The 12,480-nt window shown below is 35.7% G+C and overlaps 1 protein-coding gene across 3 annotated transcripts in view; it reads left to right on the plus strand.

Moving 5' to 3' along the window:
• BCAS3 (BCAS3 microtubule associated cell migration factor) overlaps positions 1 to 12,480 on the plus strand; it is a gene marked incomplete at both ends in the record, with an annotated part of 366,916 nt that overhangs the window by 17,526 nt on the left and 336,910 nt on the right. For all 3 annotated transcript variants that reach the window (XM_082008615.1, XM_082008616.1, XM_082008617.1), the window contains one exon: positions 8,943 to 9,015. In XM_082008615.1, the coding sequence (XP_081864741.1) occupies positions 8,943 to 9,015 (73 nt within the window). The remainder of the gene's footprint in view (positions 1 to 8,942; positions 9,016 to 12,480) is intronic.

A 12,480-nucleotide genomic window follows, 5' to 3' on the forward strand; every position in this document is an offset into this window, starting at 1 on the left:
TCATAATGTGATGCCCTTCTAAACTCTTTAGAAGAAGGATAGTATGTCTTTTTTTTTGTTACCCATTCAGGAGCTGAAACTGAAACAATGTAAGTAAGATAATGCAAGAAGTAGTTGATCTAAGTAATATAGTTTGTACAAAGAGAAAATATCCTTTTTTCATTATTTAAATATTTTATTTTATTAATAATTTTCTAGGCTGTGAAATTATCTAAATAGTCTACTAGTGCATGCATTAAGTTTAGCAATTGCAGCTTTTTATGTTGTTTTTAAAATAGGCTGCTTTTCCACTTCAATAAAAGGAAGGAAAAAGTGGAATTTATTCTTTGCGGTGGTACTACCTTCTGATTTGTTCCCTTTCTGCTTATTTTAGGTAAATGTTATTCAAACAGTTTGATCTTTTTAGTGGTTGAACTTTTATCATGATGCCTTGAGTGCTGATAGGCACCTTTTCTTTTTTAGCGCTTAAATACTGTTTTGTATCAAGTTCTGAAACAAGCTGCTTAGTTTGTTCAACAGGGTTGTTTCAGAAATTCTGAGTTAACCCCCTGGAAGGGCTTGCTGCAAAACTTAAGCAACTATGCATAAACAAGCAAATCCCTTTAAAAAATGGCAGCGTTCAATCTAAACGCAAAATCTGATTGTAGACTTCTCAAAGGCCTAAGGTCTGTTGGTGTCCTGGCTCGTTTTTGGTTTTGGCAATGTTTTGCTTATCCACTCTCCCTGTAACTTCAACTGGGCAAGGTATTTTGCACAGCTGCTGAGTAGTGTTTCTAGTTTAAATTGATTGCCATGTTTTACTTTGTGGATGAAAAGAATGTACTTCTGGTATGACCAAGTTTTTTTTGGGATTCTGCTGGATTACAAATTTTACTCGTATATTATGAATTAATTAGTGAACTAAAAAAATATAGCCTAAGATCTAATTGTGTAACTTTCAATTACAAAAATAGTAAATTATAATAATTGATATATTATATAAAATACACATTATAATTCTATTACTATAATAAATAGTAAAGAATTAATATTAAAAATTACAGTGAAAGTGAATGAAGAAAGTTAAAGATTTAATGGACACGTATTGTCTCAGTGATGTCCTGAGCAGAGGAGTATACAAAATATGAGTAAATGTGATTCTATTATAGGTTAAAGTAATTTAAAGCAAAATAATTCACAAGCATTTTCTGATTTTTCAATCTAGTAGGTTACACTGCTTATGAATTTCTTCAAGCAGTTACTCTCTTTCTCTCTCTAAATTGCATATATTTAGCATCTGACAATGATAGTTGTTACATTAGAAAACTATTGAAATTAACTCATATTAAATTAAGCCAAACCTTTTAAAAACATGTTTTGGTCTCTTTTTACATGGCTTGGTTTAAATAAATCTTTGATTAAAAGTACATGAATGTATCATTGACCAGTATCTGGAATCAGATAAAAGTAAAGCTGTAATAAGAGGCCTTAGATAACTAACACATGAGCTTTAATGATTCTGAACAAAATAAAAGGGAATTTGTAAAGGAGAAGCTGATTACCATCAGTAGGCTCAAACACTATTTTACTGTAAAGCTGTAAAAAGGGAATTATTGAAAATAGGACTCTCTTGGTGGATGGATTTGGCACGTTCCTAGAAACAGATTTTGGTTTGTGATAAGAAGCTCATTCCCAGGTGTGAAAGGAAAGCTCATGGTTTTAACTTGGTGACTTTACAGTAGCAGAACTTAATAGTTTGTCAACTATTTTGTTAAAATACTTAGAGTCCTTTGATGTTAGATCTTCTGCTGTGTCATGTGCTTCAGTACATAATAAAGCATTGTTTCAAAAGGGTTATTTCATACAGACTTATTTCATGCAGCCTTTTTGCAAAGGAGGCCTCCTCAAATCTGATTTAGCAGGTTGTAAGTGGTCCTGGTAGCAGGAACGTGGTGCGGTATCTGGAGCTGGCCTCGCACGCTGCCAACTCGGATCCGGTGAGGTTTATTAGTTCGGGCTCTGTGCCATGCTAGAGCAGTTAAATGGCTCCTGGAACTGTTCTGACCTGGCAGCTATACTGCAGTGTTCGTGCAGGGTTTTGTCTGGGCTAACAAAGCAGGCAAGACCTGACCTGGCCCAGCACTGCAGCGCTTTGATGTCCCTGTGTCTGTGGCATGGTTGATCTGCAGCCTGGGTAAGATGTCTGTAAAGAATCGAGTGATTTCTGTGAACGACACTGAAAAATTTAGACACTTACTCTTCTCTGCGGACAGACAATATCTGCCGATGCCTTCAACTGTAGATACGGCTTTTAATTATTGTCTACAGCTTGCAATATAAATGGCCTTTTTTGGAGACTGAAGGTTTAGACTGTGACCAAATTTTGGGCTTAAGAGAGGAGATGAAGTTTCATAGCTAATATTCAGAATATGAGAACATCTCTGGATGCTGTCAGTCTTAGAAACAAGAATACGAAGTCCTGGCACTTGGCGTGCCACATGCTGCATTATCTGCTGAGCCATCTGGTTGGCACGGCTTTCTAACTCACCTAGTTCTTCGCTTTCAAATTTGTATGCTGTGATTGAGTTTAGTACTTATTTATATGTATACAGGTGCCTGGTTTGCTGGGCTCAGGATTTCTCTGCCTCTTGAGATAAAACAAGCATACAAAGATGTGTTTGAAGAAAAATTGATGTGACTTCGTGATTATTAGAAGGGAGAATATATTAAGTGATAGATACAAAACAAAGCTGGAACTCTACCAGTTAAATTTAGCTACCATCTTTGTGAAGAGGAAACTGCAGTTGGTAACATCATTGTAGCTAATGATAGTGAGAGAACTAAGCAAAAATCAGGGTGTATTAACTCCTTCCTACATTTTATAGGATTCAAATTTGTCATGTCCTCACTGCTACTCAGGTTACTTTGTATTAGGCTTCGCCTCACACAACACCTAGCAGCTCTAGCCACACTACCCTAATTATTCATATTCTTTGTTCAACATGTTTTCTAATTTTTCACCACTTCCTCTCCATGATGCCTTTCTAGTTTTTCTGAGGTAACTGACTACATGAATACATACTTGTAGAATTGAAATGATACTGAGTTTTATTAAGTATTCTGTCTTGGATATTCCTACATTTGTCCTGTGCTTTTTCTCTTTTGACTAGCATTTCCATCATATTTATGGAAACATTAAAAATATTACTTATTTAGGTTTTCTGTAGTAGTTGTATGTTCTTTGACCTATGAAGTCACTAATAAAACAGATTCAGAACTCTTCTAGTATTTTTTAAAAGTTGTGTTTTGACTTCATTTTGAGGTGCATTGCATATATACTGCTGAAATCAGAGCTAAGGGAATAATGCATTTACTTCAGGTAGCTTTGCTATTCTTTTTCCTACAAAATCAGAATATTGCTGCTTTCTGAAATGAATTAGTGCTACAATCTCCCATTTTTCATTACTTATCCCAGGTTATTTTACAAAACCCTGGCCAAATACCTGCTTTCTGCCTTGTGCTATCCCATTTATTACGCCTGCATAGTTTAAAAGTCAATCAAGCAACTAGGAATAGCTACAGGAATAGCATTATGTGTGGTAATTCATGGCTAAAGGGTACATGATGACAGGCTTGTGTGTTGAAGTTTAGATCAATTATTGTCTGTAAAACGTATTTCCATGTCTCAACATTATGAAAATAAATTCCTCCAGTGAACTGAATTAATTTATTGCTATTTTCTAGATTATGCTTCTTGCAGAAAAGATGATATAATAGTCCTACATCTCTCAGTGAATTCAGCTGCTTAGTCAAATTGACTGATAAGAAAAAAAAGCAAATAAGAAAGGAAATAAAAGAAAGAAATCAGAGGTACTATGTTTAAAACAACTATGAACCAAGGGAACCTTATGGATGAAGGTTGAAAGCTGGAGTTAACATGAAAAGCTAAACTTAATTGGGACACAGAGTAGTTTTGCAATGTAAAACTGTTAAAAGTTTAAATTTTGCAGCAGATTTATCTCTGTACTTTATTGCTTACATCTTTGATTTTGGTAAAATAAAATTTGAACCTCAAAGCTGACACAGCTCTATGTGCAGGTATACTTAAAAGAACTATAATACTTAGGTTGCTTTCCTTCTAAAGGAAGGCAGATGTGAATTTTGTATATATTCAACCACTTGGGTGGCTTAGTGGTTTTAAGTCCCTGAAGGCCAAAATAATTACATAGTATGTGTAGTAGAGGAACTAGCCCTACAAGCTGAACAAGCAGTAGCAGTTGGTAGCTAGATTTGGATTGGTGTAAGTGGGTCAGGTGTGCATTGAAGTTTTGGTGTTTTGTAACTGTTATGTGGGTTGTTAAGGTATAATGAATGTTAATGTGTGTGGATTATAGAAATTACAGAACAGAATTCTCAATCATAGCAAGTAAGCCTTTTATAGATACTATAGGGAAGAATTTTGGAGCATGACATTTTAAAATACTAATTTCTTTGAAGCTGTGTGCACTGACCGGTATGCCACCATTTCAATTCTGGCCACATCACGTCAATGCTTTAGACTATTACACCTCAAACTTCCATCATACTAGACTGATAAGAAAAAAAAGCAAATAAGAAAGGAAATAAAAGAAAGAAATCAGAGGTACTATGTTTAAAACAACTATGAACCAAGGGAACCTTATGGATGAAGGTTGAAAGCTGGAGTTAACATGAAAAGCTAAACTTAATTGGGACACAGAGTAGTTTTGCAATGTAAAACTGTTAAAAGTTTAAATTTTGCAGCAGATTTATCTCTGTACTTTATTGCTTACATCTTTGATTTTGGTAAAATAAAATTTGAACCTCAAAGCTGACACAGCTCTATGTGCAGGTATACTTAAAAGAACTATAATACTTAGGTTGCTTTCCTTCTAAAGGAAGGCAGATGTGAATTTTGTATATATTCAACCACTATACTGTCTTTCTAAGTTTTTTGAACAAGATTCAATCAAAATAAAATATTTCTGTCTTCAATTGATGTGTGACTCTAGGAACGTTGTTTTCTAGCAAATGTTTAAAGGCGTAGTTTCATTTTTTTCATATAGAAGCTACATAGTTATCGGAGAATAAAACTATGGTGCTGTGCAGAAGCAAAAACAACTTCCTATAAACATGCAAGATAATGTTCTCCAGCCATCATTGCATCTTGCAACATTGCTGTCTTATTTCAGGAACGGGAGGGTGGAGTGGGCTGAGAACGCAGTAGATATGGGAATCAGCTGGAGTTGGAGGGCGTTCTAGGGTGATAGCTTTAGGGGAATGTAAGAAACGGGTATGGCGATGATGCAGGTATTGGAGGGTGACTTCGGTCTGGGAGATGCTGTGAGTTAGGGAGATGCTCGGAGTTAGGGAGATGCTCATGGACTAGAACGTTAATCCTAAAGGAGGACGTGAAGGTCTGGGATGAGGACAGCAGTTGCAGCGCCATTGATCAAGTGTGGTATTGAGTAATGCAGTTAGAGCTTATCTGTGCAGGAGATGGAGCATTTATAGATGCTACCCTGAAGCTGAGGAAAGAATTCGCACGCTATATTTAGGACTGACCCGAGCCTTTTCACTCCTGTTTCAAGTAGCACATACGCTTTTTGCATTTGTGTTCAATAAGAAAGCAGACACAAAATGGTAGTGATTAAGAAATGTAAAGAAAGATTTTTTTTGTGTTGTGTGGGGTTTTTTTTGTTTCTTTTGTTTTTCCCCTGAAAGGACAAAGCAAAATAAGGAGTGAAAACCGTATGTAGTGAACACCAACCATTCCAAATACTGGTCAGCTACTACACTGATGTGGGGCAGGACCACAAATACAACATAATTTTCAAGTAACAGATAGAAATAAGAGGGGTTTAGTTGACCAGGAGATGCACTGCATTATTAAATGGCTGTGATGGAACTTGATCAGTGGAATTACATACCAGAAGAATATACTCCATCATGCATATATGCTCGTGCTAAATAGGTCAGAATTTAACATTTATACAGTGCATTTCTTACTCAAGGGAAACGAGGATACTTTTCATAGTTTTGAGTAGCTTTTGAGTTCCTGTGAAAATCACTGGGATTTCATTTTTATTCTTCAAAGAGATGTGCTGCTGTTGTTGTTACCAGTATTATTGGCGTTATTCAGAGGCCTTAGTAGGCCCAAGAGATATCTATTCACAGCTTCAGCAGAAGTACAGTACATAAGCTGCTTTGAGCTTATGTGTGGATAACCTTTTGACTTCATAAAGTTCTAAATGTTGATTTGTATGAAATTTAATTTAGCCACAGATATTTGTTTTCAGTTTTAAGTATACTAACTGAAGTTAGATTTAAAAAAAAAAAACCCAAACCAAAACATGTATCATTTAGCTAAATGGAGCTGTATATAAGGTGGTGCCTTGTTGGCAGGAAGGACAGTTTTCATTACTTTAATTGTGTGATTTGTCAGGATTTTCAGCTTTTTATAAATGCTGTAGTGTTATATGACAGAATTAAAAGGATTTAGAATAAAAGGAGTTTAAGAAAAAGACTTTGCAACAGGATTTCAATACTTTTTGCATTTGAGGGATTTAGCTAGCTGTTTTTCATTTCAATCATCCTGCTGCATTTTGTTAAACACTGTGTTTGGAGCAGGTGTGTACAACGTCAGTATATCGCACATGCAAATAAACACAATTTCACAAATAAAAATTAATCCACCGTAACTTGGAAGATTAAAACCCACTGCTGAACTAGAAAGGGTTGCTGACTCCATTAAGCATTGCGGAGAACAACACATGTCGCTTTTTGCAATCTCATGAATGGGACTGCTATTAACCTGATTTAATGCTCTGCAGAGTCCTCAAAATAATGATCCTTTTCTACAGTATTAATATTTACATTCTGAAAGTGTATACTTGAAGTAGATTTTTTTTTTTTTTAAATGAGTGCCTCGGTCATTACAGACTGAAATCAGAAGTTAAGCACCTATTGTACAAATTTTGCAGATCTGTATTGTAGGTATTTAACACTGGTATTCCTTTTGATTTTGTGCAGTTGCACTCCCCACCACCTTTCTTCCCCTTGCTCCCCCTTCCTTGTCGTTAGACTTACAACTAGACCAAAAGAAACACATGAATTCATGTCTATAATATATCCTAGTTTAAAAAAAGAAAAAAGTATAATTAAATACTTAAGGTAAAATCCTGGCTCCACTTAAATCAATGTCAGAACTCCTGGTAGTCAGCATTTCACCCTTAATGCTGAGAGACTAGCTAAGTGAACAGAAACAAATGGGTTCATCTGTTACTTGTACTGAAGCAAACAAATTGGTTGCCAGATTCTTAAGAAGACTATATGTTTCATTTATCAATTTACAGGTCAGTACATACAGTACAGGTATGACTCATAAAAGCCCTTGAAATAAAAGGAATAAAAGGAAAATACATTTGGCTGTTCTAAGTTACTTGTAAAGCTATTGTTGATGGTGAAGTTATTGATGTGACCCATTTGACTTTGTAAATACCCAAATGTGTAGGAGGGAAGACTTATCCTTGTACAGATGAGAGTACTGAACAGTTTTTGTTACAAATTAATTGCATGTACCTGAGTTATTAATAATTAACAGAGACTGTTATGTGAAAATGTATATTGTTAATTGTTGTGCCTTTCTGAATAATTGATTTAGTGCAGTACACCAGTATTTGTGAATTAGATTTTGAACAGACTATATCACTAATATTCTTTATAGATCAAAGGGTTTGGTGTATGATGGAAGAAAGAAAAAAAAATTCCATTATTCATCACACATGCATACCTATAGATAGATACTTAAAAAGGCAAAGGTTGAGAGAAAATGGAGTGAATTTAGTAGTGGTGTTGTTGGCTGTTATTGTGTTATATATGTTGGGTAGAAACATGCCTTGAATTTAGTAAACATTGTTCACAAGTAGAAGAGATTTTATTTTTGTTTTTTGACCCAATTTTAGTTTTATTTCTGTTTACGTAGCAATAAGGTAAAGTTTTCAAAACTTTTACAATGCCATTTTAAGAAGTGTGGCATATTTAACACCTCCGGAGTGAAGGTGTGACTGCAGTCTGGTTTCAGTTGCCTGGCTCTGGTGCCAGCGGTGGCGGCATGCATGGATCCCAGGGCCGGCAGGACTGTCTCCGCAGCTGAAGTAGAGCAGAGGACAAGCCCATGCCATACTCTGCCTGTGGGGCTACGCTGGTGTTACCTGGTGAAGCTAATCCTAAAAGGCGATTGGATCTGTTGTTAGGGTCGTGTTTTCACTTTGAGTGAACAGCAGGCACAGCCTGAGTCTTGCTGGCAGCTGTTGGAGGTTGCGTTCTTAAAGGCTTAAGTCGCTTGGTGGCGGAACTTACTGAAGGCTGTTTTGAATTTAATCTTGTATTTTCTTAGGCACGAGGCATGGGCTGTAAGCATGGCTGTGCTTTGGGCAAACGCTGGCAGCCCAGCTTGTCATGTGCTAAAGAGAGTGGCTGCTCTTACGCTATGTTCTTATGGTTAACACTCTTATATTCCACTTCTACCTCAGTAGAATAAATTGGAAACCAATGTGTGAAACCCACGCAGAGCTGGTGACAGCCTTATTACAGACAACTTTTATAAAACAATGAAAAATGAGCAAGTGTTACTTGTTACAGTTACAGAATCCTTAACCCCAACTGAAATGAAGAGACAATAACTCCAGAATCCTGGCCAGATTTTGCTACTTGTTTTGTTACTCATTGCCGTCTCTTTCGAGAACAGTTTTTCCAGCGTCCACTGACTCTGTCTGCTATTTGTATTTCTATCACTAATCTTGTACAGGCTGTGAGTTTTGTATTATATATTCAATATCCTTCCAATATATTGGGCCCCTGCAATATGCACACCTGTACTTTGAAAAGTAACACAAACGGTACGTAGTGATTTGCTTTTTCTTTTCTGCTTTCCATCTTATTAGGTGCTCAGAAATGTGATAATTTTTCTGAGAAGCGGCCTCTTCTTGGCGTGTGCAAAAGCATTGGATCGTCTGGGTAAGAATATTTTTCGTGAATGAAGTCTTATATAAGATTGTAATATCATCTTAAAAACCCCAGTAGATTACATCTTTAAAGCTCTATTCATTTTTTGCTACTAGGATAACACTGTGACGTGCTTTTAAAGTTTTTTTTTTCAGTGTGTCAGCACCTATGACTTAATCTTTTTAGAAGGAATAAAAAATAGACACTCTTGATATAAAATAGATGAAGAAGTATTTTGACTTTATTTTGTTCTCAGTGTAATCACAATTTTATGATTAGCCTTTTCTGATATTAATCCTGGTCAGAATTATTATTGAGAAGTGTCTAAAGTAATATCTGTGTCTTAAAACGTAATTAAAAGATGCTTTCAAGCAGCAGTCATATACCAAATGAATTAGAAGCACCAAGCAGTTTCACTGTTACAGCCACTCACTTTTAGCAAAATATATGTTAAATCTACTTCTTTGAGTTAGAAAAATAAGTTAATAGTCTTGTCTTGTGCTCCCGGGACAGTATTGTTGTATCATTCCTCTTACAAAAGTGGGCCTCAAGATATTTTATGTCTGTTTGATAATGTGGATTCAGATGATGTAAAGAATTTATATGTATAACTACAGGAAAATATTTGCTTTTCAAGGGTAATCCTCTACACAGCGATTCAAAGACTAAACAGTTGAAGTAAATCTTCTTATGGTAGTAAGACTAATTCTGTGCCATACCTTTTTCAATTAAGAATTTAATCACTCGGGGTGTGGAGGAAGTCTATCAAGTCTCTGTATACGTGTCTCTATTATTACTGTGTTAAAGTAGAATATTAATGTTACCTGTCTTAAATGTTTAAAACAAAAACCATGCAGGGTAGAGAAGTGAAATGTCTCTCTATTGATGTGTTTACAACTTGCAAAACTGTTGATAGTGAGTTTTCTCCTTCCTCCTCCCGTAATGTTATGTAATCTCATGAATAACTTTTCCTAAATAAGAGTGCATTTAACCAGTGATGCAAATACTGTGCTTGTAGGACTTTCTGTCTTAATCCAAAGACTGTATTTATATACGTAAAGGATATGTTGGATGGAAAAAACTTTTCTTCATACCTTTGCTTTAGAGATGAGGTATCTGAGAAATGAACAAATAATAAGGATTGTTATTTTCACTGTTACTGTATTCCTCAGTTAATGGGAAATAATTCAAAGATTATTAGTAGTTTCTGCTTCTCTACAAAAGAAAAAAAGCTCATATGTTTTTAAAATGAATGGATAGGTTTCTGTTATTACTTACCACTAGATAAATATCTGCAACAGAAGATTTTAAGTCAGGCTTTCTGCTGTGACCAGAAGACTAACACATCATTAAAAAAAGGAAACTGTGCTACGGGCTCTTGTTTACCCATTTAATAAAGAAACAGTATGCTCATGGTGGTAAATCTTCAATCGAAAATTCTGAAAAACTTTTCTACATTTACTGTTCATTGCAAGTTATTTTTTTAAAAGTCCCTGCAAATTACCTGTTTTGCCAATAACTCTCAGATTAAGAGTTCTTTGATAGTTTGCCCTCAACTGGAGTCGCACTCCTTTTAAATGGGCTCAAGTGTCGCACTTGATTTTTTCTTCTGTTACATTCATGGATCGTTTGATTACATTTCTAAAATGATTGTTATGCATAACGAAGAATTTGTGTAGAACACTAAAATAGCTGTGTCACGAATGGCCTCTAAACCTGAACTGCAGTTTTAGTTCTGTTCTTCACTTGAGGTTTTGTGCTTGGTTTTGTGCTCAACATCATTTCCTGGTTGTGGACAGATAAAACACCTTGTTTAATCATATATCTGAAGAAAATACTACATTTATTGTAGAGGATTTATTCCAAAGCACATTTTCACTATAGTCATCTCCTCACCTACTTGGGAGATTATGCTGGCTATGGCATGAAATACTGCAGCTGTCAGCGCACTACTGAAAACGCGCAGGGAACAGGATGCCTAGTCTGTCTACTGCAATGGCAGGTAAAATAATCAGTGAAATGATGTAGCACCAACACTAAAATATTTCCCATTCAACAGAAAGTTAAACAGAGTGTCTAAAAGACTGAATGATTTTCTCAAAGGCAACTAGTCCAAAGCAGATCCAGAAGTGAAATCCGAGTCTTCCAGCACACAATCTGTGATGCTGATACATTAAAGTACATCGTTGTTCTTTAATATAAACTGAATGAGATTGAACATGGTTCTGACAATGGGGCCAATGTCCAAAGCAATTCTCCCAGCAACGCCCCCCCCCCCTTATCCTCCTCTTCACTAGGACACCAGGTTGTTTCTTTCTTAAAGGAGAAGTGTGTGACCTCCTAAAGTGATTCTGCTACTTCCAACAGTCCTCTGGCTTGCTCCCATTCAAATGTTACCCAGGTTATTGTCTAAAATTTGTCAGAAACATTTACCAAGGAGAGTGATTCTGGGGGGAAAAAGTTTGACCTCTTCAGCCATGATCATCCTTTGGATTCTCCCTAGCAGTTCTTCAGAACTTCTGACTTCTGGTTGCTCTGCTCAGATTTGTAACTATTGTTACTCTTTGCCTGGAACATCCCTGCTAATTTTGACGTTTCCAAATAAGTTTTTGTTGTTACCTGTTATTAATAAATAAGGGACATGTTTAACATTTTGGAAGAGTTGGTGGCTGGCACCATGACTTATTGTTGAAGAATATTTTGAACCCTGCTATACCTGGAGGCAATACTCCAATTTAAATTCTTTTCCATGGCAATCCTTTATATAGAATCCATTTTCAGTAGCTCTTCTGGAAAGTGCTTTGAAGTTGTTAACTTTTTGGATGGAAGGTGAAGAATAAATGCATTTTACACCTGACTTGTGATAAAACCTCAGTAGATTATTAACTCTTCATTACAGTTTAAGAGTTGCTGTAAATTATCGCATGCTGTTCTTGACCTTAAGAAAACACATATGTTAGAGCTGTTGATACTGTGTGTAAACAGTTTTGCATGCTAGAGGTTACAAATGGGTTGACACCTTTTCTGATTTTATGGACTCGTACATACGTTCAAATGCATAAAATTCTGAGAGGAATTTGAGTTCAGCATGTACAAAAATTACATGAGCAAGTTTTAAGTGTTAAAGCTGCTAAACCATTAAAGTAAAACAAATCTGATAGAATATAGTTTTTATCTAGATCTACTGCACTGACATTTAATGGTATGTTATCTTTTAGGACTATATCAATGAGATATTGACACGTTCAAGTTAGGAGCTGGGATTTCCTGGTTCTGACCACTAGTCTGCATTAGTGGTTACCATCAGGAAATTCTTCTCTTTTCCTTTAACTGCAACGTAAATACACTATAATGAGGGAAATATGATAAAATAGTACTCTTTCTAATGTACAGCATTTGTCAATCATGAATCCGAAGAATTTTCAAGTAGTAATGAATTAATACCTTCAAGAATGTCACTTATATTAATATAACTTA

The sequence above is a fragment of the Phaethon aethereus genome (assembly GCF_964289735.1).
Source record: "Phaethon aethereus genome assembly, chromosome: 19".
Taxonomy (NCBI): domain Eukaryota; kingdom Metazoa; phylum Chordata; class Aves; order Phaethontiformes; family Phaethontidae; genus Phaethon; species Phaethon aethereus.